General features: G+C 34.1%; 4 protein-coding genes and 1 long non-coding RNA gene across 8 annotated transcripts; all 5 read right to left on the minus strand.

Moving 5' to 3' along the window:
- Positions 1-77: 77 nt before the first annotated feature.
- On the minus strand, positions 78-2,956 carry LOC145563113 (phosphoglycerate mutase-like protein 4). The gene is made up of 7 exons (XM_081623533.1): positions 2,727-2,956; positions 2,440-2,551; positions 1,666-1,716; positions 1,479-1,589; positions 871-1,002; positions 701-776; positions 78-551 (listed from the first exon to the last, which is right to left on the minus strand). Exons 1-7 carry the CDS (start codon positions 2,948-2,950, stop codon positions 328-330), a joined length of 930 nt encoding a protein of 309 aa, XP_081479659.1. The 5' UTR covers positions 2,951-2,956; the 3' UTR covers positions 78-327.
- Positions 2,957-3,557: 601 nt separating this feature from the next.
- On the minus strand, positions 3,558-7,301 carry LOC145563115 (peptidyl-prolyl cis-trans isomerase CYP40-like). The gene is made up of 9 exons (XM_081623534.1): positions 6,874-7,301; positions 5,353-5,850; positions 5,043-5,130; positions 4,897-4,949; positions 4,575-4,679; positions 4,336-4,411; positions 4,187-4,224; positions 3,946-4,077; positions 3,558-3,781 (listed from the first exon to the last, which is right to left on the minus strand). Exons 1-8 carry the CDS (start codon positions 7,045-7,047, stop codon positions 4,024-4,026), a joined length of 1,086 nt encoding a protein of 361 aa, XP_081479660.1. The 5' UTR covers positions 7,048-7,301; the 3' UTR covers positions 3,558-3,781; positions 3,946-4,023.
- A 3,175-nt stretch (positions 7,302-10,476) lies between these two features.
- LOC145563116 (uncharacterized) lies at positions 10,477-11,226 on the minus strand. Its single transcript, XR_014094512.1, has 2 exons — positions 10,793-11,226; positions 10,477-10,679 (listed from the first exon to the last, which is right to left on the minus strand). It is a non-coding gene; the product is annotated as an uncharacterized LOC145563116 (long non-coding RNA).
- A 1,556-nt stretch (positions 11,227-12,782) lies between these two features.
- Positions 12,783-18,753, minus strand: LOC145563117 (mitogen-activated protein kinase kinase kinase 5-like). 2 transcript variants are annotated; one of them, XM_081623535.1, is made up of 10 exons: positions 18,012-18,753; positions 16,672-17,340; positions 16,499-16,586; positions 15,923-15,985; positions 15,665-15,828; positions 15,196-15,271; positions 14,521-14,580; positions 14,314-14,439; positions 13,815-14,024; positions 12,783-13,175 (listed from the first exon to the last, which is right to left on the minus strand). In XM_081623535.1, the coding sequence occupies exons 1-10, from the start codon at positions 18,431-18,433 to the stop codon at positions 13,038-13,040; spliced, it is 2,016 nt and encodes a 671-aa protein (XP_081479661.1). In that variant the 5' UTR covers positions 18,434-18,753; the 3' UTR covers positions 12,783-13,037. The 2 variants fall into 2 exon arrangements, with proteins under 2 accessions (XP_081479661.1, XP_081479662.1); XM_081623536.1 differs by having other exon boundaries at positions 13,040-13,694; positions 18,012-18,752.
- A 1,748-nt stretch (positions 18,754-20,501) lies between these two features.
- On the minus strand, positions 20,502-23,047 carry LOC145563118 (uncharacterized). Of its 3 annotated transcripts, none has more exons than XM_081623540.1 (3): positions 22,640-23,047; positions 22,372-22,501; positions 20,502-21,066 (listed from the first exon to the last, which is right to left on the minus strand). In XM_081623540.1, exons 1-3 carry the CDS (start codon positions 22,973-22,975, stop codon positions 21,041-21,043), a joined length of 492 nt encoding a protein of 163 aa, XP_081479666.1. In that variant the 5' UTR covers positions 22,976-23,047; the 3' UTR covers positions 20,502-21,040. The 3 variants fall into 3 exon arrangements, with proteins under 3 accessions (XP_081479666.1, XP_081479665.1, XP_081479664.1); XM_081623539.1 differs by having other exon boundaries at positions 21,063-21,179; XM_081623538.1 differs by lacking the exon at positions 20,502-21,066 and adding an exon at positions 21,609-21,775.
- Positions 23,048-23,317: the final 270 nt, after the last annotated feature.

The raw sequence follows: 23,317 nt of genomic DNA on the forward strand, positions 1-23,317 counted from the left end.
AAAAGTTTATACGAAGTAATAGAAATACTCTGTATTAAACAGGGTATACAGAGGTTCTTCACAATGAATCACAAAGATACTGTAAAAATAACAATCAGCTATCATTGAGGTTTTTTTACAGCAATATACAGTATACGGTCTCCAACTCAGAGCACATACTATATAGCAGTGTTGTCTCTTTAGCAGGCCTAATTCGAATTTCCCGGTTAGAATACTAGGTTACGCACATGGCCAAGGTAAAACTACATAATGTTGTGAGCAAATGATGTGAAGATTAATACACAATTCTTGCACTACATCATGTCTAAATCAGAGCACAAATATTGGCTAGCCTGAAGAAGCATCCCCACCAAAAGCTGATTCGAGAAATTCTGTTTGTTTGAGGTGACTAGCATCATTCCATGATTTGATGGACCACAAATCTCCATCATGCAGCTGAATTACGCCAACTGATGTATTAGATATTTTCCCTGGATGTTGTCCTTTGGCTGCAGCCCGGTTAAACAGTGATCTTATGGCACCCCCATGACTGACTACAATTACTCGTTGCCCTGCAAAGACAACATGCAATCAGAACAAACGCAACATCAATTGTCTGTATTTCAAAAGATGCAACTGAACACAGCTTCCTACAAACTATTTTCTGTAATATTTAGCCAATATATTTATAAATAATGGAATAGAAGCAAGGGTGGATAACCTCTATGGTTTTCACCAATTTTCTGCACCAAAGATGTACAACGATTATAAAGCTGATCACGACTTTCACCACCACCCTACACAAAGTGATGTTGAAAAATCATAAAATCTTTAGTTTGTATTTCAAATGAGTGCACTACACTATCAAATGAGCATAGAGTCCTTACACACCGGAATTTCTTGATCAGATCTGTTAGACTTAAATGCTTCATAAGCTTTAGGGCTATGTTTCGCTAAGTCTTGATAAACATGTCCTTGCAGATCTCCTAAATGCCTTTCTCGCAGGTCTTTGTCTCTAATAACCTGTAGTTCAATAATTGCAAAAATTAAATAATAAGACAAAGCATTAAATTACATGATACAAATAGTGAAACTCAGAGAAGGTTCAATGAGGTTTAGACATCAAAGATCAACCCTACACAATGACAGACAGACATCGAAATATATACCAGCAGTGAAACTCAGAGTAGGTTCACTGAGGTTTAGAGTCCATTAAGATCTGTATGTATACAGCCTTTCTAAGCAAAACTTTTCCAGAACAACCTCAACTTCTAAAGTTTAAATAGGAACTTAGAAGTAGATAGGAACTTAGAAGTAGATTAACCGGTTGGATTCTTAAGAAATTTGCATGGTTATTTTCTTTGACCCCGATACTAACCAAATAAATCCACACATGAAAAATTTACAAAAGTTTTCTTTAATAATGACCAGGATCACTGTATCAGATATATATAGCATTTTAAGTTTTTAACTTTAATATCTTTAGCACAGTAACTGACCTCAAGCCCACCACATCTTGATGCTATTGCCTCTGCAGTCTCAAGAGCCCTTTTCAGATCAGACGAATATATAGCAGATATATGAGGTTCCCTTGATAGTCTCTCGGCAACCTAACAGAAATCAGGATTAGGCAAGGCACTTTGGCAAAGGAAAGTACAGAACCAGACAATATTATCTTCAACTTACTGCAACTGCTTGCTGCCTCCCAATATCATTCAACTCAACATCCAACTGACCCTGATGAAATAGGAATGAAAGATAAAATAGACATAGAAATAGTCACGTACTATTGTACTGTATAAGCTTAGCAAATACTTTGTAGTAACAAAATTACTGCTTGAATCCAAGTCTTGTAGGTTAAAAGTGGACCAGTCTGCATTACACCATATGACTTAAAAATCACGAAATCAAGAATCGATCTTAGGCAAAAAGATCAACACCAAGCACCTTTTTCCTTCATCTCAATTAACTCAGTTGGCATGACACTTGAATCAAATATGAGTAATATACAATAATGTTTCTAATCTCTGATTTGCATTAAGCAATAATCCTACCCCAACAACGCTTTCCTAAAATTCCTCTCTTATAACCTGTTCTTAAACTAATCTATCGAATTTCTAGTCCATTTACACAATCACTAGTTGTGTAGCTCACCATATACATAAATTAATTTGACGAATTAATATCTATTTGTTATTCCAGAGAATAACATCAGCATATACAATGAAACTCATAGCAATGTAGCTGGAAAAATAGGTTTGACAGGATACAAAGGCGAGCAAGAGTAATCAATCAATTCCCTTTCAATATTTATCCTTTCATGAGTAATCAACCAATTTCCCTCTTCCAATTTCCTCGAAATATTTAAAATAAACACACAAGCCAACTATTGCTTCACCATTTTCTATCCTAACACACAGAAATAAATAAAAATTAATGAAGAAATTGACAAAAATCAACCTGCATTTTGCCAATAGCATTCCAATCAGTTTCGCCATGACGAACCACAATGATCTCCGTATAACTAGGATCAATTGACCCAATTCCATCACTTTTCACTGAAACTGAAACCCTAGTTCATTATTCCAAACAACAATCCATCAAAAATTTCGAAATATCCGACGCATAAATTAAGAAGAATTCATTCTAGTTTTGCGATCGAATTCATAAAATCAGACAACAATCAGATAAAACGGTAAAGCACAAACTTTGGATGTCAAAATCATTAGAAATGAGGAGAGAGAAACCTGGGATGAGATTCGGCCATTGTGATATGACTGCGTTTAATGATTTTGTAGAAATTTTTGCTGATAATGTCAATGCTGATGATTTTAGATTGAAAGGGTTTTTGCCTAAAAAATAATTGAGAAATATTCGTATTTGATTTTGTGGTTAAGAATTTGATAGAGGGAAAACAGGAATATTCAACAGGAGGGAGAGGAACTGAGGGAGTTATACTACGCAACCACATACTAAAGCATCATTTTCATTTCCATAAACTTCCTCATAGTGTATTAGAGCTGGGCACGGCCGTTCAAGCAAAACTCGCGCCTGTGAGAGTAAGGGATAGCTCAAGTGGTTAGAACTTTCCTCCAGGTTCCAAGAGTCCTGAGATCAATTCTCACCCCCGTCGTGCTTGTTACGAATAAAGAAAGAAGCATGTTGTGATGAGCTTGTGTCAATAAAGCTCATGTTTTGTGGTCGTGTGTCGTGCTATGTCACTGACTACCTTAATACTCCGTATGACCATATGTGCTCACGGTCACCGAAGACTTGTGACTTTGTGATGGGCTTGGGGCGAATTAAACAATTTTCATGTCATATCTAACCAGTCCCTTAACATATTGATACGAAGTACTCCATATAGCGTTTGGTACAGAGTATACGAAATGAAAGAGGCATGCCGCATGCTAAAGTGTCGACATTTACAAGTAACGACTGTAACTTTTATACTCTGGTAAATGAATCGGTCGAAAATCAAGTATGGAGTACGTACTATCATGAATTACAGAAATAGTTAGAATAATATTGCAGACAATGTGATAATTAAAAAAAAGTCTTAGGATAAAACAGGAATGTAAGAAAAATAAAACATGTAAATGAATTGAGCAAATCATAAACTATAAAGGGAAGATAGTTCCATTTCAGATAGTTTAGGTAGCTAAAATGTACATCAAAAGTTGGTACATATATTCTAAGCTTTGCAAATTTTTCCTATTTTACCATCTATACAAAATTCAAGATATCAAGCCCATCATCTATGCTCATCCAATCTAGTGAAAAATCTTCCCTTCATGAAAACCTGAAAACACATAAACGATATCAGTTGGATGACAGATTGATCATTTTAAGGATTTGAATTTAGCAATTTAGTTTTCCAAGACCATCATCAAAATCTTGCAGGCAAGAGCATGATATATAGACAATATAGTACTCCATATATAATACATCAGGGCTCGGATTTACCATTCTACTAGTCCTGGAGCAAAAGAAAGCAAGGTGGGCTACTTAAACTTCTCACATACCACTCAGCATCCCTGAATTTCACATGAACATTCTAGTGTAGGTTTTCTTCTCTTTACTGTGTCGGTCAGCAATCTGAAAGCACATACAGATCAAAAGGTTAGCTCGAGCTAACAGTTTAGGCTGTTTCACACTACTCTTGGTCTGACCTAACAGAATGCATGTTTTGGAAAGTTTAGATTACCTTCTTTTTCGTGGCAGCAAGTTCTCTCTTTATGCCACCTACAAACAATTTAAAGTTAAGAGGCGTTTACCATTTCAAGCATCCCAAAATATATAATGAATAGATGATATATTGGAATTTTTGGATGATACATGAATGACGAAACTAACCATCATTCGGTTCAAGTTCCAAAGCCTTCTCGTAGCATTCAGCTGCTGAATCTATGTCACCGAGAGCCATAAATGCCTGCATTCAAAATGGTATTAGAATGTAATATTTCATCAGTGTGCAATGTGCATGATCTGGAATGATGCTTGTGGTTTTTGTGGACAAGATTGGGTATAAGCTAGTAACCAAACAAAAAAAGAAAAACTAAAAAAGTAAATATGCTAAAATAAAAATAACTGACCTGACCCCTTCGGAAGTGAGCTTTCACATTCTCTTCTTCGTCACGAAGTGCAAAGTCAGTATCCCACAAGGCTCCTTCTATATCTTCCATCTTCAACTTACAAGCCTAAGCAAAAGTGAAAGACAGAAATATGTTAAACCTTGAAAACCATCTCATAATCAACTAATTGATGAACCATTAAATATTTAGAACCGATATAGTGTTTAAGAAACTGAAAACGAAGCATTTCAGAAAGGTATTAGTAATACTTATTCTTCAAAGCCCCATAGCGTTCAGCCAAATTGCACCCACATCAATTAGGAAAACTGATTAAGAATCTTACCGCAGTATTAGTGTATAACTGAGATCTCATTTTCCTCAAAGATAAACTCTTTTCTGCGTACATAAAAAAACAATAGATCAACACAGGTCAAAGAGCTCTACAAGAAAAGAGTATGACATAATGATATTGACAAACAAAAAGAACACCTCCATCTAACGATTCCATGTCCCAGCACATATCCAAATACCGCATAGCTTTTAGATATTTCCGAATAGCCATCTTATAGTCTTGCTTCTGCATGTACAAAAACATTTGATTACCCTTTAGTCGTTTAGAATGCCTATCAATAATATGCAAATTACAATTTTGACACCCTCTGCATAACTCAGCAAGAATTTCAGTGTATTTCAAGTTTAATGATCCCATTTTTTGGACAAAATTATTATTTGCCTATTAATGTGCAAATAATTACAGGACCAATTTTGGTCCCAGTAACATAATTTTTTTGTCAAATACCTTAAACCTCTCATTGCCAAAAACCTTGATGCAATCTGCTGCAGTAACCCACCAAGTGAAATCATCTGATTTGGAATCAAGGTCAGATGGCCAGTCAGGGTAAGTGTCCCCATCTTTGAAAAAGTTGATAATGCCATAATCTTCCCCCTTGGGAATCTCTCCACAATCCTCGATGACAATATCAAGCAACGGCCCATTATCAGGATCAACATCAACATGCTCGATTGAACGTATAACACCCAAACCTTTGATCACTCTTCCAAACACAACATGCTTACCATTGTACTGATGAGTTTGAGTAGTAGTAATAAAGAATTGAGATCCATTTGTATTGGGCCCAACGTTAACCATGGACAGCATTCCTTTCCTTTCATGCCTCAGCTCAAAATTTTCATCTTCAAACGTTGAACCATAGATGGACTCTCCACCACTCTCACCCCCAGATATGTCTCCACCTTGAATAAGTGCTCCTTTCACAATACGATGGAAAGGTATACCCTGCCAGTTTTTCAAATTTGAACCATTAGAACAAGGATATACTAGTATTGTTCTATAAAACACATAACTCAGAAAACACCCACATGGCCCGCACGCCTTCAAGGGGAACATATATTTCTGATGCTACTACACTGATACCTTTCATCTTCACTTCCATTTCCACAACAACTATTGCGTAAAACAGCCACATCTTGCAAAAATCTTATGACTATTACCAGTGATGGTAAGGCAAAAGCTCTACCTTATCTTTTATTCAATTCCAAAGAAGTGAAGTTACTAGCAAATTGATAAGTTAGCAAACAGCAGTCATGTTTAGTCAAAGCTCATTACAATAACAAAACCAGGTTAATCAAACACAATTGCTACTTTACTAGTAGATACAGAGTACTGAAATTAATTAAAATGTAGACATTGGTAGTGTTGTGAATGTGAATTCAACAATTACTTTTTATCCTCAATAATAAAGAGTTTCAACAATAAGCTCAACTCATAAACATTCAATTTCAATTCTTCCAATGAACCTGTAAGCCGAAAATCAAAATTGAATAATAAGGGATTGCACCCTTCAATTCAAGAGACTGCTAAGCTATTAAAATTAATATGAGATACAATATGTATGTTAATGAAGTTGATCAGACAGTTTATGCAACCAAGATGCAATCTTTAAACTAAATGCATAACTTTCAATACCCCAGAACAAAAAACCCAACAAATTAAACTATCAGAAACCCAAAATCCAAAACATAACATTCAACAAATCAAATGTAATTGACACATAAACAAACTCAAAACCAAGATTCAATCTTTACATTACACACATAATAACCAAAACCCATACTGAAAATCCAATCAAACAACAAATATAACCCACAAAACAAAACAAAACAAAATATCAAATGAAATTGAGACTTTAAACACAAACAAACTCAAACAAGATGCAATCTTTGCACAAAACACATAAACCCACATCATACATTCCACCAGAAAAAAAATTTAAAGAACAAAAAATCATAAAAATTAAACCTTGTAGTGAAGAGGACGGCCAGAAATAGGGGAAATACCCAATTCACCAGTACAAAGAGCCCTAAAATTTTCAGCAGTTTTAGGAACTACATTATTGTACAACTCCACAACAATCCTTCCTTCAAGTTCTCCTCCAATACTAATATCCAAAAAACATTTTGGTCTTCCCTCCATTCTTGATTTTTTTTTTCTCTGCAAATAATTTTTGCTTCTTAAAACCCTAGAAACTGAGATTTTTGAAGGTTAAATAAACTATGAAAATCTTATTTAATTAAAAAAAAAAAAAAAAAACAAAACAAAACAAAACAAAACAAAACAAAAACAAAAATACTCGTATTTAAAGCTGCACTGCTCTTATTAATTTTGGATAAAAATTGGAAGGGCTTTTTTGTTGTCTTCATTGACTCATTGTTAAATGATGATCTTTTCAAATCAGAAAATTATAAAAAGAATTCTGTTTTTCTTCAGATCGTGTGGTCCCCACTAAAACTACCGTGCTCTCTCTACCGTCGATTTCATGGTGAGGGGCCCTGTAACTTCCACTGAATTTCGAGGATAGAAGAGATACAGTAGGATCATTAAGAAAAAATAAAAATAATACTCCATAACTTTTCCTTTTTCTTTTCTCTTTTGTAAAGGGTGTCCTTCTCTTTTTTATTTTTTGGGTTCGGTAATTTAGGACTGAATTGCTGACACTTCGGTTGTACCCTTGTACTCTAATAACATAACAAAATTAGCTGAAATCATGCAAGTTTTATGCAGGAAATACCTAGTAATATGGAGTAGTGGTTATAGTGAGAAGCCATACAAGGAGGGTACTGTACTTGTATTCAAGATTTCATTGATTTAAAGAGTTTTTGTAGGAACTTAGAAAATACAGAGTATTACATCAAGGAGAGTACTAAGACATTGCTTAAATTAGTACTCCGTATGTGTTACACCGTACCATAATCAGCGTTTTGTCACACTTTAACAACTTAATAGTCCCACTTATATGGCGCCACTACACTTTTATGACTTTATGAGGTACTTGTAATAAAACTAAGAATAGAATGTGTGCATGTTGATTTTGTTGATGTAATCGGATCAGATTGACTACACATTGGTCCTAGCGGTGTGATTTTTTTAGATTTTTCAGGCATCTTTGTTGGCCCAATGCCCATTAATTGTCTTTAATTGATGATATCAAATTATTAGCAAATACTTTTTGCATTGTGATAAAAGATAGCATTTGATCCTATTTATCCTAATTAGACCACTTTCACTAATAAGCTAATGGCTAAACCTTTCAATAAGGCTCACAAAGACAAACGTGGCATTCATTGACAAGTATTTCAATAAGTACTTCACATACAATACCTCCATTTCACAATGCTTTTACATGTTTTGTTTTACTAGTGGTCATAAACTTTACTTTAAATGTTAACTAGTATTTATAATTTATACGTAAAGCAAATATATTCGTGTGGGGATGTTTTCAAATAAGTTTCAACTTGTATTTTCGGAATGTTAACTTTTTACAAACACGATGATCAGATTTTTATATTATCAAACATGAAAAGGTAGAGTGCTTAAACTTTTCAAAAACGAAGACAATACATACTTCGTACATCTAATTTCTTAAATAAAGAGATAGTGAAAACTTCAGAAAATCACATGAGGACACCTTTTAAATACTTAATACGTGTAATTTATGATAAGTTGTATGTTTGGTCCAGCCTTTAGCGATATTAAGATCACTTAGGGCCTGTTCTAATTTACTGAATTGAGCTAAACTGAACTTATTGGAGCTGAATTGAACTGAATTGTCTATAAAATAAGAAAAATAGGAACTACACTAAACCGATTGGAGTTGAACTGAATTGAACTGAAATTAAGCTGAAGAGAACATATCCTTACCCTTTCATTTATAGGGTTATGTCAATTTGAGAGGGACTTTATACTAAGGAATTGCCGCTCTAAGGTTCATGTCAAAAAGAGAGAAAACAAAGGAATGATTAGATGTATATTGAAAGCTTAAAGTCTTATACGTACTGAATTACATGTCTCATACATCCTCCCACTATTCTCTTCCCCTGCCTAATTTTTTCTTTTTTTTTTTAGGAAAAGTGATTAGCTTAGGTTTATGGAGATAAGAATGATATCAAATGTATCTATCAATACTACAATAAGTGTATATTAAAAGACATTCCAAACAAAATATATGAATATATGTGTGACGTGGCGATCTCTTCCATACATTTACACGTCATATGTTATTAATTTATAATACGTAAAAAAAAGTTATACATGATAGTCAAACATGCAACCTCTAATTGTTAAACCTAGTGTTTAACCACTAGTCCACTACTGTATGATATATTTTTAATGTAAAATATTAATATGTAGCGAATGACAATATGAATAACAAATTTTATTTTTGAGAAAGTTACGAATAATAAATTTAATTATTAAAACACAGTCATAAATTAAAACGTAAGATTTTAATGTCAACCCCATAAAATGACCCGAGGCATTACCCGAGCCCAAAACCCAAATTATAGATATCAATTCGGATGTTCTGATCGGGTATGATGAGGTCGGATCAAATCGAATTAATTTTTAAAGTTCAGTCATATTAAATTATTACGTCCACGTAAGTTGAAATCTGAATCGTATATTTTTTGGGTGGGGGTGCACGTGGTTTTGAAACATGAAGCCCAAATACAAGTTACGAGTAACTTATTAAGGAAAGCAATCTAATTATCACACCAAGTATGTCCTAGTTTGTTAAATACCATATCAAGTGTTTTCCAAAAAAAAAAAAAAAAAAAAATAAATAAATAAAATTACGGAGTACCATATCAAGTCATTATCAGTCCAATCACACCCTTAAATTACGAGATTTTGTTTCTTAAAATTCTGTTGACCTAACCCTTTGACGTAAAATAATAAGGTAACTTTATGGTTATCATCCTCTACTTTCCGTACCAAATTCTTACATATACTCCGAATCAAAATACATTAATTTCTTTGTCCAAAAATTCATAAATAATCAATAAATTTTTCCAAGGAATCAATAAACATTAGACGACATATCTTACTCCCTCCGCCCCTTTTGATAGTCCCTTATCAACAAATTTTAGTCTTAAAATGTTGATCTTACTTGCCTTTTCCAACAACAATTAATATTAATTTTTTACCAAAATTTCCTTCAATTTGCAATAATATTTGTGCAAATTTAACCTTTTCATGTAAAATTTATTTTCCCACGTACTTTTATTACTTTCTCTCTCTACTTTTTTGCTTACCCAATTTCAATTTATTTTTTTTAATGTTTTTTAACTATTTTTATTTATGTTTATTAATTTCCGTGAAAAATGCCCATAAGGGACTATTAAAAAGGGACGAAAGGAGTATGACATTAATGATGGACACCGGTGGCCAAAGTGTATACCGGTTATCTATAATCCTCATAACCGGTAAAGAAGTGGAGCAGTAAAAAATATATATATAAACCATAAAAATGAATAAATTAAACCTTATACGAGTAAGTTTTAATTTAATCACTTGATATAATTCTAAATTAATTCGAGAAATTACTAAAACTAGACTACTAGTAAAAGATTATTAAAAATTGTTTCAACAATGGGTCAATTACATAAGTCAATACTCAATAATCTCCATTTTTTCGACTAATAACAATAATAATTTATTTATAATAAAAAAAATTCTTACATTGAACTATGAAAAATTAACAACAAAAATCAGAATCGCAGCACAGGAAGTCCAGCAGGCCTTGAAAACAATCGTAGAAGCAAGAACAACTGTATATTCCCCACAAAATAAAAACAAAAACAAAGTTAAAATCATAAAAATCAAATCTTTAAATTTCATTAACAAATTTTTTTTTTTAAAAAAAAATAAATAATGAAATTACCATTGATCGACAACTTTCTCTTCAGGATCATCAGTGCTTAGATAATCCTTGGTTGAAAGTTCAACTTGTTGATTTGCGGGTGCTTCCATCTCTTTCTCTTTCTCTCTCAAAACTTGGTATATATTAGAGTTATTAACTTATTACACAATCTTACCTTGTTTTGAAGACGAATTGAAACTAGTGGTTATGAATGGGTGATTTCTTTGTGGATTCACGTGGGTTCTATATTTATACCACCCTTGTGTTGAGTGTTGATTAACTAGTTAGTAACTCGGACAATTATTCTTGTGGGACGTAACTCCTATATACCAGTAGTCGATTTGGCATGTGATAATAAATGATGGGACGATACATGTAACATGTAACGAGGGTTGGCGATAAGAGGGATGGGTAAGGTTATTGTAAGCCTGTAAGGGAACTTTCAACATACTTAATTAGGATTGATGATTTTAGATGTAGATAGAATTTGATCTCACCTTTTAAATATTAACCATAAAATTTTAATTAATTAGACGCCTAGACTAGTAGAACATCCTCAAATGACAAATCCACTTATACACCAATATATCAACTTTAAAGTTTAAACACCACAAGTTCTTACTGTGTAAAATTTTGCTGTTGTTAGAATTTGACAAGGACATGCAACAAACCGGTGGCCAAAGTGCCTTTCCTTTTCTAGCACATTCCTACCTTTTTCCAACTTTTAATTTTCTTAGTGGGAGCTGATAAAGTGATTTTATCAAATTCAGGAACCATTGACTCTGCTTTGACTTCAACGGTTTGGAAGTGGAGTTGTAGACTTGTAGCCTCCAATGCTTGTTTCCTTGGGAGCTGGCTCATTTCCTGTGATTAAACTGAATATGGTTAAGTGGTTAATTTATCTCTTTAATACATTATTTGTTGATTTTGACTTCAAATATTATTACTCCATTTCACATTATGACTCAATATTTTTTAAACACGGCATCACAATAGTATATACTACGTATTTGGTGAGCGCTCATCAAATGTGGGAATGGTTATAGGTTTGCATGAACGAGTAATAGTACAAGCAGAGGCGGATTATAATGGAGGCTGGACGGGGCTTGGCCCTTGATAATATTTTGGATAAAAAATTTTAGTTAGTGTAAAGACCCATAAAAATAAAAAATAAAAATAAAAAAAAAAAATTAAAAAAAAAAAAATGATTACTTTGGAAAGCTAATCATATGGACTCCTAAAGTCCTAATCTACAATAACTACCCAATTCCCTTAAAAAAGGTACTGACAATCCTAACCCTCTCCCCTCTTTTACTCAACACGTTTTCAACCCTCATCAACACAATTCATAAAGTATTTTCAATTTTAGATAGCAATTCAATTTCTACATCCAAGAACAAGTGAAATACCAGGTATTCATTAATATGTACGATTGTAGTCGACTACTTATATATATATATATATATATATATATACATTTTTTTTTTTTTGCAATTAAATTTCTATATTATATTGATTAGTTTCATAGTTTGAGCACGCATTAAAAAAAAAATGCTAATTTTAGGCGATAATACGTTACCAAGGTCAATAAATTATTCAGTTAAAAATACAGAGTACGTTTTTGCCTTCATTGATATATCGTTTTTTATTTTTCTATTTAATCTATCAATTGACAAGTTGTTTTTAACTTTTGATTTATACTTGTGATTTGTGTAATATAATGCATTGATAATAAATAAATTAGTCACTAATGTATATATGCTTAATTGCTTAAAGTTAATCACTATTGGCCTCCGAAAAACAAAATTTCAAGATCCACCACTAAGTACAAGAATACCTTTGTATTTGTTCATAGATCTTCGTTACCACACATTAGTACATTTCATGGACATTGGCATGACATTTTCTTCGCAAACTTAGTTATCACCATTTATACCAACAACTAAACAAGCCATGAGACATCATTTTAAACCGCACTGATTTACAAATATAAATAGATAGTTGTGTATTATTATGCTATTTTTTATAAATGATAAATATCAGGATTCTTCTGTAAAGAATATCAGAATCACAATACAGTATGTATCAAATTCTAACTATGATTTTCCAACTCCTAGAAGCTAAGCAGGTAATATACAAAAAATCATATGCATAAGAATTTATAATCAACTCTAACCTTTACAACAAATGGAAGAAATGGTGGAAAAATCTCTATGTACAGACTACTGAGTCATCATGATCACATTCAGAGAATGTTGCTATGGAGTCATGAAGATAGCATCTTAAGTAGCAACCTGCAAACTTGCACTGAACGTTGACAGCTTCTTGTATACACTTTAACAGATTTGAATCCTAGTCTCAGAATACAGCGGTCAAGTACATTGCGAAGAGCAGCTATGCAGCTCTGCATAAGTTAAAAGCAAGCACAAACTATCATGCACAGAGTTCACATTTGATATGCCTTCAGAACTCCAACCAAATCTTCATTTCCATAATTTGAAACAGAGAGCATTATAAGAGCACCCAACATCATACTTTTAAGACAATTGCATAAACTGGAAATTTCAACCAATTGCAGTGGAGATGGGATTGCAACTAGCTCAAGAATAGATCGTAAAGAATGAAAAAAGTCCCCAATCACGTCAGAAGTCTCATGAGTCATGATGAGATACTTGGCCACTCTCGCTAGAGAGCACCAATAACCAGTCGGAGTATGGTGCAGGTGAAACGATTTGCCATGCAGGCAGTTTTCTTTGATTTTATGAGCTTGCAATGCATTAATAATAGATATAAGACAAGCCAATGCAGAAGGAAACCCTAACTAGATGTAGCCTCTTCCATTAGTTGTCCATCTTCTAGGGGACAACAAAACTTTTTCAAAATTGGAACCATATGTTTCTCTTGAACTATGAGCTACTTTATCCTGATTTTCAGAAATACATGAATCAAAATCCAAGTTTATTTTGAACTAATTAACCCACAAGAGAATCAGAGTATATGGATGGATAAGAAGAATGAGATTGGAATAGGATTTGGAACTTACCATTTTAATCATAAGATCTGGTGCTACGCGGGAAGAAGGAAGATCCATTTGCTGAGAGGTTCTCAAGAATAGATGGTCCAACAACTTGATAGCAGGTGGTCTGTCTGCGGGGTCTCGCTGAAAGCAACAGTGTAAAAAATCCTTTCCTTCAGGTGACAATGTTTCAGGAATGGGTGGGGATTCTTTCAAGACCTTGAACATTGCGGCAGCCTACAGCAAAAGATAAAGAAACTTATAAATAGATGTAGAGTACATGTACATCTTCATTTTCGCATCTCAACCCATAGTATGATCTCGTGACCATTGAAGTAAAAATAAAAAAAACCCTAGGCTGCTTAATCATTTACCCCATTGTTTCTAACTTTAATAATGTAACACTGTCTCACCCACACCAGTAATTAGCTTCAGCAAGGATATTAATATCTTAGCAAGAGAGGCACCTTAATCAGAAATAATGAATACAATAAAAAGGTGAGAAAATTTTAATCATTAAACCTACCCCTTCAAATTCACTCCATGGGGGCTTGCCAGTGAGCATCTCAATGATAGTGCACCCCAAACTCCATATGTCAACGGCAAAAGCCAAATCAGAACTATTTTCATTCTGTATCACAGATTGCATGAGCTGTAGGAAAAAAAATTCACGTTAACAACGGCCAATTTTAGGATAATTCTTAAAAGTTTACCTCAACAAAGGAAAACATACCTCTGGAGCCATCCAGTACGGACTCCCCTTTAGCGAAAGAATAGCTGACTGTTCACTAAGCTGACAAGGAAATATAACTCAAATTAGAATGCAGTATAAGCAGTGCATCTATGATTGGCCCTAATTCAGTTAGCAGTCATCTTAATTGTCATGATTTTGATAATGCGTAGTTGACAGGAAAACACCAAAACTTATGGTCATCACCACAAAAGTCAACTAGTCTCACCATAGCAAGATAATTTCCCAAAAACAGAAATGCATGTAGCTGGAGATTACCAGCTGACTCATGCGTTAATAGGTAGCTTATATCAACCGGTTCAAAGTTATTGGTTCCTTTAGATCAAAAGTGATGATAAATTGATAACACAGTAATGATAGGTACTAGATGAGACGACCCATGGAAGCTGTCATCCTCCATCCTCTGGGCATAGACAAAAAGGATGAAAGAAGAGTCCACTAAGTTACCTAGTTCCTAATAAACATCCAGTGCTAAACTGCTGCATATCCATTAGCAATAAAATTAGACGCATTACGATATAACATCATGCCCAACATTGCCTTTAAACATTCATAAAAACGGATTTTTTATACACCCTACTCCATCACTCTCCACAAAAGTACGTATCTAATGAAGGATCAATATGCCAACGTAAATTTACAAAATATGAAACTCACAGGTTTTGCCATCCCAAAGTCTGCAAGCTTGACAACTCCAGATGAATCAACAAGTAAGTTTGCCCCTTTGATGTCCCTAAACATTAGAAATAAGTTGAGAATTATAGCTTTTGAAACAAAAAGAGAAAGATGGACACTGGAAATTAATAGATGGATAAAGCCACAGCACTTTCAACCCCCCCTAATTACACCCTTCCATAAAAAAAAAAAAAAAAAAAAAAAAAAAAAAAAAAAAAAAAAAAGGTAACTTTCCCAATACCATCCTGAAAGTACAAATTGCTATGTACTGTTAGCAACTCATAACTGAGGAGTATGTATTAACATGCTTGGCAGAGAGTTCGTACACATATTAACATGCTTAGCAGAGAGTTCGTACACATATAGATATAATGATGTTTAGGTGATCTAACAAAAAAGGTAGACTAAAATCATCCATATCGTAATGCCTCCGGATTCATTTCAGTATTACCTGTGAATTGTCTTCCTGCTGTGCAAGTAAGCCAATCCGGATAATATATGACGAGTGAAATTCCGAACAACTGCTTCTGTGATTGCCCCACAATGCTCACGAATGTATTTATTGATAGAACCAGGATAAACATACTCCAAATATATGTAAAACTTGTCATCCACCTGCATTTCTCATCAAATTCACAAGTAAATGAAGTGTTGATTATTGGAATCACATAGATATAACAGAGAATCATTCATAGTTGGATACACTTACAATCTCACTACCATAGTACTGCACAATATTTGGATGCTTTAGATGGCTCAGGACTTCAATCTCCTGTATCAAGAAATAGAATTAGCACAAAATTGTGGAACATTACAAAATAAATTCAAGAAATACATCAAAACAAATTGCCCACAATGAACATGCTTCAGAGCTCAGAAGACAGGGGGCGGATAGAACATAACTACCTAGATCTTGTAAAACACACACTAAATGCCAAACTTGAAGATATATAAAATACAAAGTATGTAAAATCAGAAAATGAATCTGCAACATAGGTATTTTATTAATTCATTTATTTTTAACTGTTTTAAGGACAATTAAGACACTATTGCAGGAGCAAGGAAACATTCGTGAATTATAAATTAGAAGGCTAACAAAATTTTAAAACAAGTCATTTCATGTTGACAGGGAATTGTAATGCCAGAAACAGCTGTGGAAAGTTTAAAGAAATTACTATGGAAAAAAAAAGAGGTTAAAAAAATTATATTTGAAACAAATTCCCTATTTAAGACATTGATATACGAAGTAGTTATTATTGCCTTGGAAAAAATTTCAAAGAACTACCTGTTCAAGTTGCCTCATGCACTCAGCAGACCTTTGATCATCAGGAATTAAGTCTACTTCTTTCATGGCACACAAGGCTCCTGTTTCCCTGGACATTCAAGGAGAAAATTTTAAATAGGCAGAATCAATGGAAACCAATGACTGAATGGACCAAGATAAGCACAACTACATACCGGTTTGTTGCAGCGTACACACTTCCAAATGTGCCCCGTCCTATAAGTTTCCCTTTTATCCATTGACTTTTCATGGGCAAGATTTCTGGTCTTGAGCTAACTTGAGGAACAGGAGATGCCGGCATTGAGGATGAAGGTGTGGGAGGAAGAGGTAATGGGTGGACATTACAATCATGATGAGGGGAAGATATTTCAACAGATAGTCTGGGGTGCAGGGGTGATGGTGGTCCACTGATGCTGTTTCGGGGTGGTCTGGGGCTCCTTAGTAATGGACTTCTAAATGAAGGACTATCACGACTAGCAATAGTACTCTCTGGTAGACCACCATATGGGAAACCAGTTGGCATGGCTGGTTCAGACCAATGTGCGGGTTCCATTGGGTACATGAAAAATGGATCTCCATTAAGCATCCTTTGTGGGCTATACATGGGACTAGAACTTGAACTTGGCGGAGCACTCTGAAAGTTGATGTCTATGCTATAGTTCTCTTGAGGTCGATGTGGACTCTGTATCTTTTGGGGGACATTCCATAATGGCCAGGTTTCTGTACGGTGCACACTACTACTTTGAGGATCAGCTAAAGTTTGCACATCAACTCCTCGCCGAGCACTAACCCTTTTTTGAGCATCAACAGTAACTCCCCTCTGATCAATTTGCGATGCTACCTTACTGTTTGAAAATGAAATGCCAAAGCAACAGCAAGTCAGACACACCTATGCTATCACAATAAGCTAATCCTAAACTTTTTGCTAGAATAATTGACATCTCTAGATTTAATAAAATGAGCTATGTAACTTATTTTCATAAAAATTAAGATACATTAACATTAATCCAAAAAAAAAAAAAAAAAAAAAAAAAAACATTAAACCAAGTTAGTCATACTATTTGGCCTAAATAAACATAAAGTGTTTACAATTCAAAATTTTTTTATCATAAACCAACTTACAAAAGTTCGTAGTGTTATATTGTTACAATTATTAAATGTTTCTTACTTCCATTCATCTTATGCACAATCCTTAATTGGTGTACACGAGTTTCAATCTAAAGACTTTACCAACTAACCTAGCTTCTCAAATTCGAGTCTACTTTTTCATTGCCCTATATAGGACACACAACATAATTACTATTGAAGATATTTCTAGTATCTATCTATAATGCAAACTGAGCATGATAATGAAAAACCTTCCTAGTGCAGTAAAACGGCAAAAAGACATTCCATTTTTCAATCAACAATTCAACAACCAAAAAAGGCAAAAACAATAAACATTCATCAAATTCAATTAAAAAAGAACCTATATATATATTACAAAAAGTAGAGAGTAGTGATTATAGTATTATACCTAGCATTGAGCTTATTTTTATTGTCAAACCCTCTTTCTTTATCTTTAGAAACTTCCGTTGGCGACGGAAGCCGAAAATTCTCACAATCACCACGCTTTGGCTTTGATTTCGATTTCGATTTCGGTTTCGATTTCGACACCGATTTATCGTCGCCGGATATTATCTCCGGGAGAGGAAGCGGCTGAGGAGGCGGTGAAGAAGCGGTGCGCGATAAATCGTCACCGTGACGGTGACCGTGACCGTTACTGTTACGGTTACCCAAAAAGAAATCCAAATAACTAAGGTCACAGTCACGGAGATGACGGAGTTGCTTAGCTCTGGTTAACCGGCGATTGTTTGACGTCGTTGAAGAATTCGAATTCGAAGATGATGAATTTGAATTTGAATTTGAGGATGAAAATGACCAGCGTGGCAAATTCATTTAATTACCCTTGTAATTGTATTATCATTTTACAGAAAAATCAATCCCACCATTAACAACAATAACAACTAAATTAACATCAAATTATAAACATGAATTTATTGTTGTTGTTTTTTTACAATAATAATGTAAAAAAATAATGTAGGAAAAATAGAGAAAAAGGAGGAGTATTAAGAGGAAAGAGAGGAAGATTGTGAAGTGGGGGTTGGGGATTTTTTTGTGAAATCAATTTTCTCTCTCTTCCCTTCCTCGCGATCTTTTGTCTGTTACCTTCCTGGAAGATATCTCTGGTTTTCCACCAATTTTTTTTATTTAATTTTTGAATTTATTTTATTTATGGGGTGGTGGGTTAGAATTGAATTGGAAGTTCCGACAAGATGAACAATTCCAGATGGAATGCCAACTGATTTGGGGAATTGGGATAAAAGAGTGTATACGTCAACCCAGATCTGCCGTACACTAAAGTACTCTCTGCTTTACTCATCCAACTCTACTCTCTTTATTAATCACTGGAGTATGAGTTGGTAATCCTTCTTTACAATTTTATCAATGCCTAATGATTTCCTTTTATCTTTCCTCTCTTTCGGTCCAAGCCCTAATTTTCATATTAGACCCTTTTGGTGACAGGGATTTAAATAATGAATAATACGTATTTTACACATATGACTAAAGTATATAAGTATTGCATAAGGTGACGGTAGAAAATAATTTTATTAGAAACAGAAAAGGTTATCTAATACGCGCACTGCATTTATTAGGTAAAAAATGGAGAATCATGAGTCACGTGCCTAAAAGGCATGAGAGTTGGCCATTCGTTAGTCACTCTTCTGTAGTTTGCACACCAATAATATATCCTTATAATAGAATAATTTTCACCATTATTAGTATTTAAAAATTATCATTCATGTTTGCTTAAAGTTGCAAGTATTAGTCGCAGCTGACTTTGTCAATAAACAAATGATGATATGTATTATGTAGGGCTAATGAATGAAGGGTACATTAAAATATAAGTGTAAAATCAGTTGACAAGGGTAAACAAAAGAGTTTGACTGATTAAGAGAAGAGCGTGTGAAATGACAAGTAGGTTTCCTCCATTTTACGCTTAATTAAGCTTAGTAAACTTTCAATGGAGACCACATGGTTTGACTGTGACAATCCTTGATGACAAGTCTGCTGAAGAATGCAACTGAATAGTCTGATAACTCTGAATAATCTCTAATTAATAAATTCAGCAAATACCGTCAATATAAAGGAACTTTCAACTTTACGGTCTGAGAGTAATAGAATTTCAAATTTAAATAAGTGGAGTTTATCATGCATTCTGAACTTAATACTATTTTAAGTAATACTGTATGTCTGTATATTACTTAGTTATCTAACATCCTGGGTGCTTATTAGCAAGATCCTTTAAAGAATATAGTGATATATTTAATGCATATGTAAAACCTTGATTAATTATAAATAACAAAACCCCTCATAAAATATAGCAATGGACTGATTGGCCTCTTGGAGGTGAGTCTATTGAATTTCATTTTTCAGGAAAATAATTAAGAGTACATTAGTTAAAAACTAAAAAATGATGCTGCAAGCGTGGTCAACAATTTCAAACAATTGTTTAGCACGGCCAACCTTTGTAGTTTGTACTGTAAAAGTTAATGACAAATACCATTTGTTTTTTAAATACTCCCTGTTTAAATCTAAATAAAACCATGGGTTTTAGATTGTTTAGCAAGGCCAACCTGTTTCCCATGTGTTTTACAAATTTTAATACTCCGTTATTGAAAAACGGGAAATCATACAGTATGTTAATTTAGTCAAACAAACATAAACATATTTTATCAAAACAAAAGAAGAATAATCAACTTAAGATCATGAGCCACTTTATAATAAACCCAAGCAATATTATACGTTATAATAAATACAATACTAGTAATACGTACTGAAATAAAAGTAAATAATTCAATAGATAAATACTCCGTAAAAACATACACTCAACAACATGGAGGGATAAAACTAAAATCCACAAATGTCCAATTTATACACCTGAAAGCCACATGCCCACACCCTACCAAGCAGCAAACCCTCAAAGGGCAAAAAAAAATAATAATAATAATTAGAAGAACAAGCATCTAAGCCACAAAATACAAAGGAATGGAATATAATAGAACATGATGTTATACAAGGGGTAAACTAGTCATAGCAGCTTATGGAGTCACCATTCACCAATGCGCTAAACAATGAATAAAAGGATACTGGTTCAGTCTGTATCTATACAGAATAATGCTTGAAACAAGGAAGTATGAATGTTTACAAGTTCATCCAATTTTACTTCAAAAGGAAAATCAGGTTGGGTTGTTAAGAATCAAAAAGTAAACAAGTGTCACATTTCCAAATCTAGGTAAATACTAAATACAACTTTGAATAGCAAATAAAATTCTAATCCTGAAAAAGTAATACTTGTATTAGTCTGTAGTGTAGAAACTTTTCCTTTCAGCTTCAAATGAGATTTGTTGCACAGCTAACACTATAAAAGACCATATGGCAGTCCTTTTATTCTTCTAATGGCAGCCCTATATTGAACAGACTGACACACAGAAAATCTAACTCTCACAAGGGCCCAAGCACCCCCCTGCCTGCAGAGGGACCAAGAGGAAGGGATGAGATCAGGTACAGAAACAATTAAGCAGAGGCAGCAGCTCAGCAAACCATGACTTACTATAGTTGAAAGGAGGCCACATTTTAAATTCTGCTGAATAAGCAAGAAGTCAGATACTCACAGTACCCATATAATATTGGTTAAATATATGCATTGCATTCATGACTGATTCACTTTTGATATGAAGCCTTTTTCTGATCTGGTAAGAGATAAGTACTTACCACCAGAAAAAGCACACTGATAAGCTTGTCTAGCTGTCTCATTTTAATTTTTTTAGCATTTATACACAAACCTAATACAGAGTACTTTTTAAACATCAGAGCCTGACAACTATCCTGATTTTCTAGGACAGAAGAGTCCACAAGCAAAGGTTGAGCCTACCTCTAGTGAAGTGTGTGGATGCAATGACGAAGACATTCTAACAAAAACAATGGCGTGAGATCAAGTATAAATCAAATGGATCCAAGTATGTCATATCTACCAGCAATATATGGGCACAAAATGATGTCACACTATCAATCTTACCAATAAATGCAAGCAAATCGCCTGATGCCCTGATGGTAATACGAGCAAAGACCTCAACAGCATTCTATGGTTTTAAGATACTAATCTTCCTTCAGTAGATAAATCATAAGTAAACCGGTAGATACGGCATACAGGTTGAATTATCATAACAATAAGCTCCACTTCAAAGGAAGAGAAGAAAGAAAATGGTTAAGGAAGACCTGATACTTAAAACCTTCTACAAAAAAATAGTGCATTACTCCAAGATTTGATATTTAATTATTTATGCACTTTTCTTATATGCTGTAGAAAACTCCAACTGAAGGCATATTGAATCATATACCTTAGTATAATCGACCGTATGTACAGATTCTCAGAACAATCTAATGATTAGAAATTACTATGTAAAACAATATACTAGTTGATCTGATTCAAACAAAAGTGAATCGGAAGAAAGAGCTGTCCTTGCCTCCTTGGAGGCTCCAAAACCAATGCAAACAATCACATATAGGCAATGACATCCAAATTCATCACATCAAAGTAGTAAGTGATGTTCTATTTTGAAGTGCATATATATGAGCAATACTAGCAGTCTAGCACTGTCTATTTTTATACATTGCTAACTACATCTATGCATCATCATGGGTAAAGCTATAACGATTATATCAAAAAAAAAAAAAAAAAAAACAACGATTCGTGTCCCTTATACTTGCTTGGTTTCGACTCTTTAGAGGGTTATAACTTCAAACAAGAGCATCAAACCAAAAACAAAACAAACCTTTCTTAAGGCCAGGGCAAGAATCTACACCCTTGAAAACAACGGGCACATCAACTTCTAACTTCGATCCTTCTTCCGCCCACACAAACACCATATTCATCACCTTCCCTGTCTCCTCATTTCTCGCTAGCTGCTCAATCACACACACAATAAATAAAATAAAATAAAAAATACACCCACATTTTCAAATGAACAAAATTTAACACTAATTACAATTAATTCACACCAATTTCACCATTTAATCATATTAACAGAAATGAGAAATCACCTTAATGGGGAGGACATTTCCAGAATGAAGAAGAACGGATGACCCAGACCCGGCCCGAACTTGAAGCTTGAAAGTGGTGGAGCAGAAGAAGGTAGGATCCAACTTAGTAAGAATGGAATCAATCTGCTTAGTTTCAGTCGTAAGAAGCTGCTTCGAAGCGTTTTCTGTGGTGGGGGAGAAGACGACGGCGGGGATCCGACCCTGAGCTCTGTCACGGGCCGATATTCGGGGGCCCGAAATCTCTCTTGGTATGGCTTGTATTGTGTGGTACTTTCTGTAATACTCCGCCGCCTTTCTCAGCCGTTCGCCGCCGATGCGCCACCATTGTTGCTCCATTTTGCTAGATTTTCTTTGTTACTCTGATCTTCTTCGAGTGTTAGGGTTTAACAAGGTTTTTTTTTTTTTTTCTTTTTTCTTTTTTTTTTTTTTTTGTTCTTTTTGTTTTTTTGGTTAGTGAGTAATCAGGTGACTGGATTGGGCTTTTATTTTGGGCTTAATTTTGTAAAAGGTTGAAGTGGGCCTTTATGAGTATCTCTTCTCAATTTTTGGTCCATTTTTAAATAGGGATACATGGATAGTTTCTCCCTTCCCTTCCCCCCTTTTTTTTTTCTTTTTTTTTTAAAAAATTTTTTATTGACAAGTGAATTTTATAGGTCAGTTGGTATAAGAGGTAATTTT

Source organism: Chenopodium album, chromosome 10, assembly GCF_948465745.1.
Source record: "Chenopodium album chromosome 10, dcCheAlbu1.1, whole genome shotgun sequence".
Taxonomy (NCBI): Eukaryota; Viridiplantae; Streptophyta; class Magnoliopsida; order Caryophyllales; family Amaranthaceae; genus Chenopodium; species Chenopodium album.

Bases quoted from the DNA above. Each gene is read 5' to 3' on its own strand.
- LOC145563113 (XM_081623533.1), bottom strand. From the start codon at position 2,950: ATGTGGTTGCGTAGTATAACTCCCTCAGTTCCTCTCCCTCCTGTTGAA. The intron at 1,717-2,439 runs GTTGATTTTTGT...CTATTTCATCAG, and splicing joins ATGCTATTGGCAAAATGCAG to GGTCAGTTGGATGTTGAGTT. The intron at 1,590-1,665 runs GTAAGTTGAAGA...GATTTCTGTTAG, and splicing joins GGAGGCAGCAAGCAGTTGCA to GTTGCCGAGAGACTATCAAG.
- LOC145563115 (XM_081623534.1), bottom strand. From the start codon at position 7,047: ATGGAGGGAAGACCAAAATGTTTTTTGGATATTAGTATTGGAGGAGAA. The intron at 5,131-5,352 runs GTATTTGACAAA...TTGTACATGCAG, and splicing joins TTGGCAATGAGAGGTTTAAG to AAGCAAGACTATAAGATGGC. The intron at 4,680-4,896 runs GTAAGATTCTTA...ACTTTTGCTTAG, and splicing joins AGTTATACACTAATACTGCG to GCTTGTAAGTTGAAGATGGA.
- LOC145563117 (XM_081623535.1), bottom strand. From the start codon at position 18,433: ATGAATTTGCCACGCTGGTCATTTTCATCCTCAAATTCAAATTCAAAT. The intron at 16,587-16,671 runs GTATGTAGTTGT...TTGAATGTCCAG, and splicing joins GTGTACGCTGCAACAAACCG to GGAAACAGGAGCCTTGTGTG. The intron at 14,025-14,313 runs GTAGGTTTAATG...CTTTTGCTGTAG, and splicing joins CATGGAGTGAATTTGAAGGG to GCTGCCGCAATGTTCAAGGT.
- LOC145563118 (XM_081623538.1), bottom strand. From the start codon at position 22,975: ATGGAGCAACAATGGTGGCGCATCGGCGGCGAACGGCTGAGAAAGGCG. The intron at 22,502-22,639 runs GTGATTTCTCAT...GTGATTGAGCAG, and splicing joins GAAATGTCCTCCCCATTAAG to CTAGCGAGAAATGAGGAGAC. The intron at 21,776-22,371 runs GTTTGTTTTGTT...CTTCCTTTGAAG, and splicing joins TTGCCCTGGCCTTAAGAAAG to TGGAGCTTATTGTTATGATA.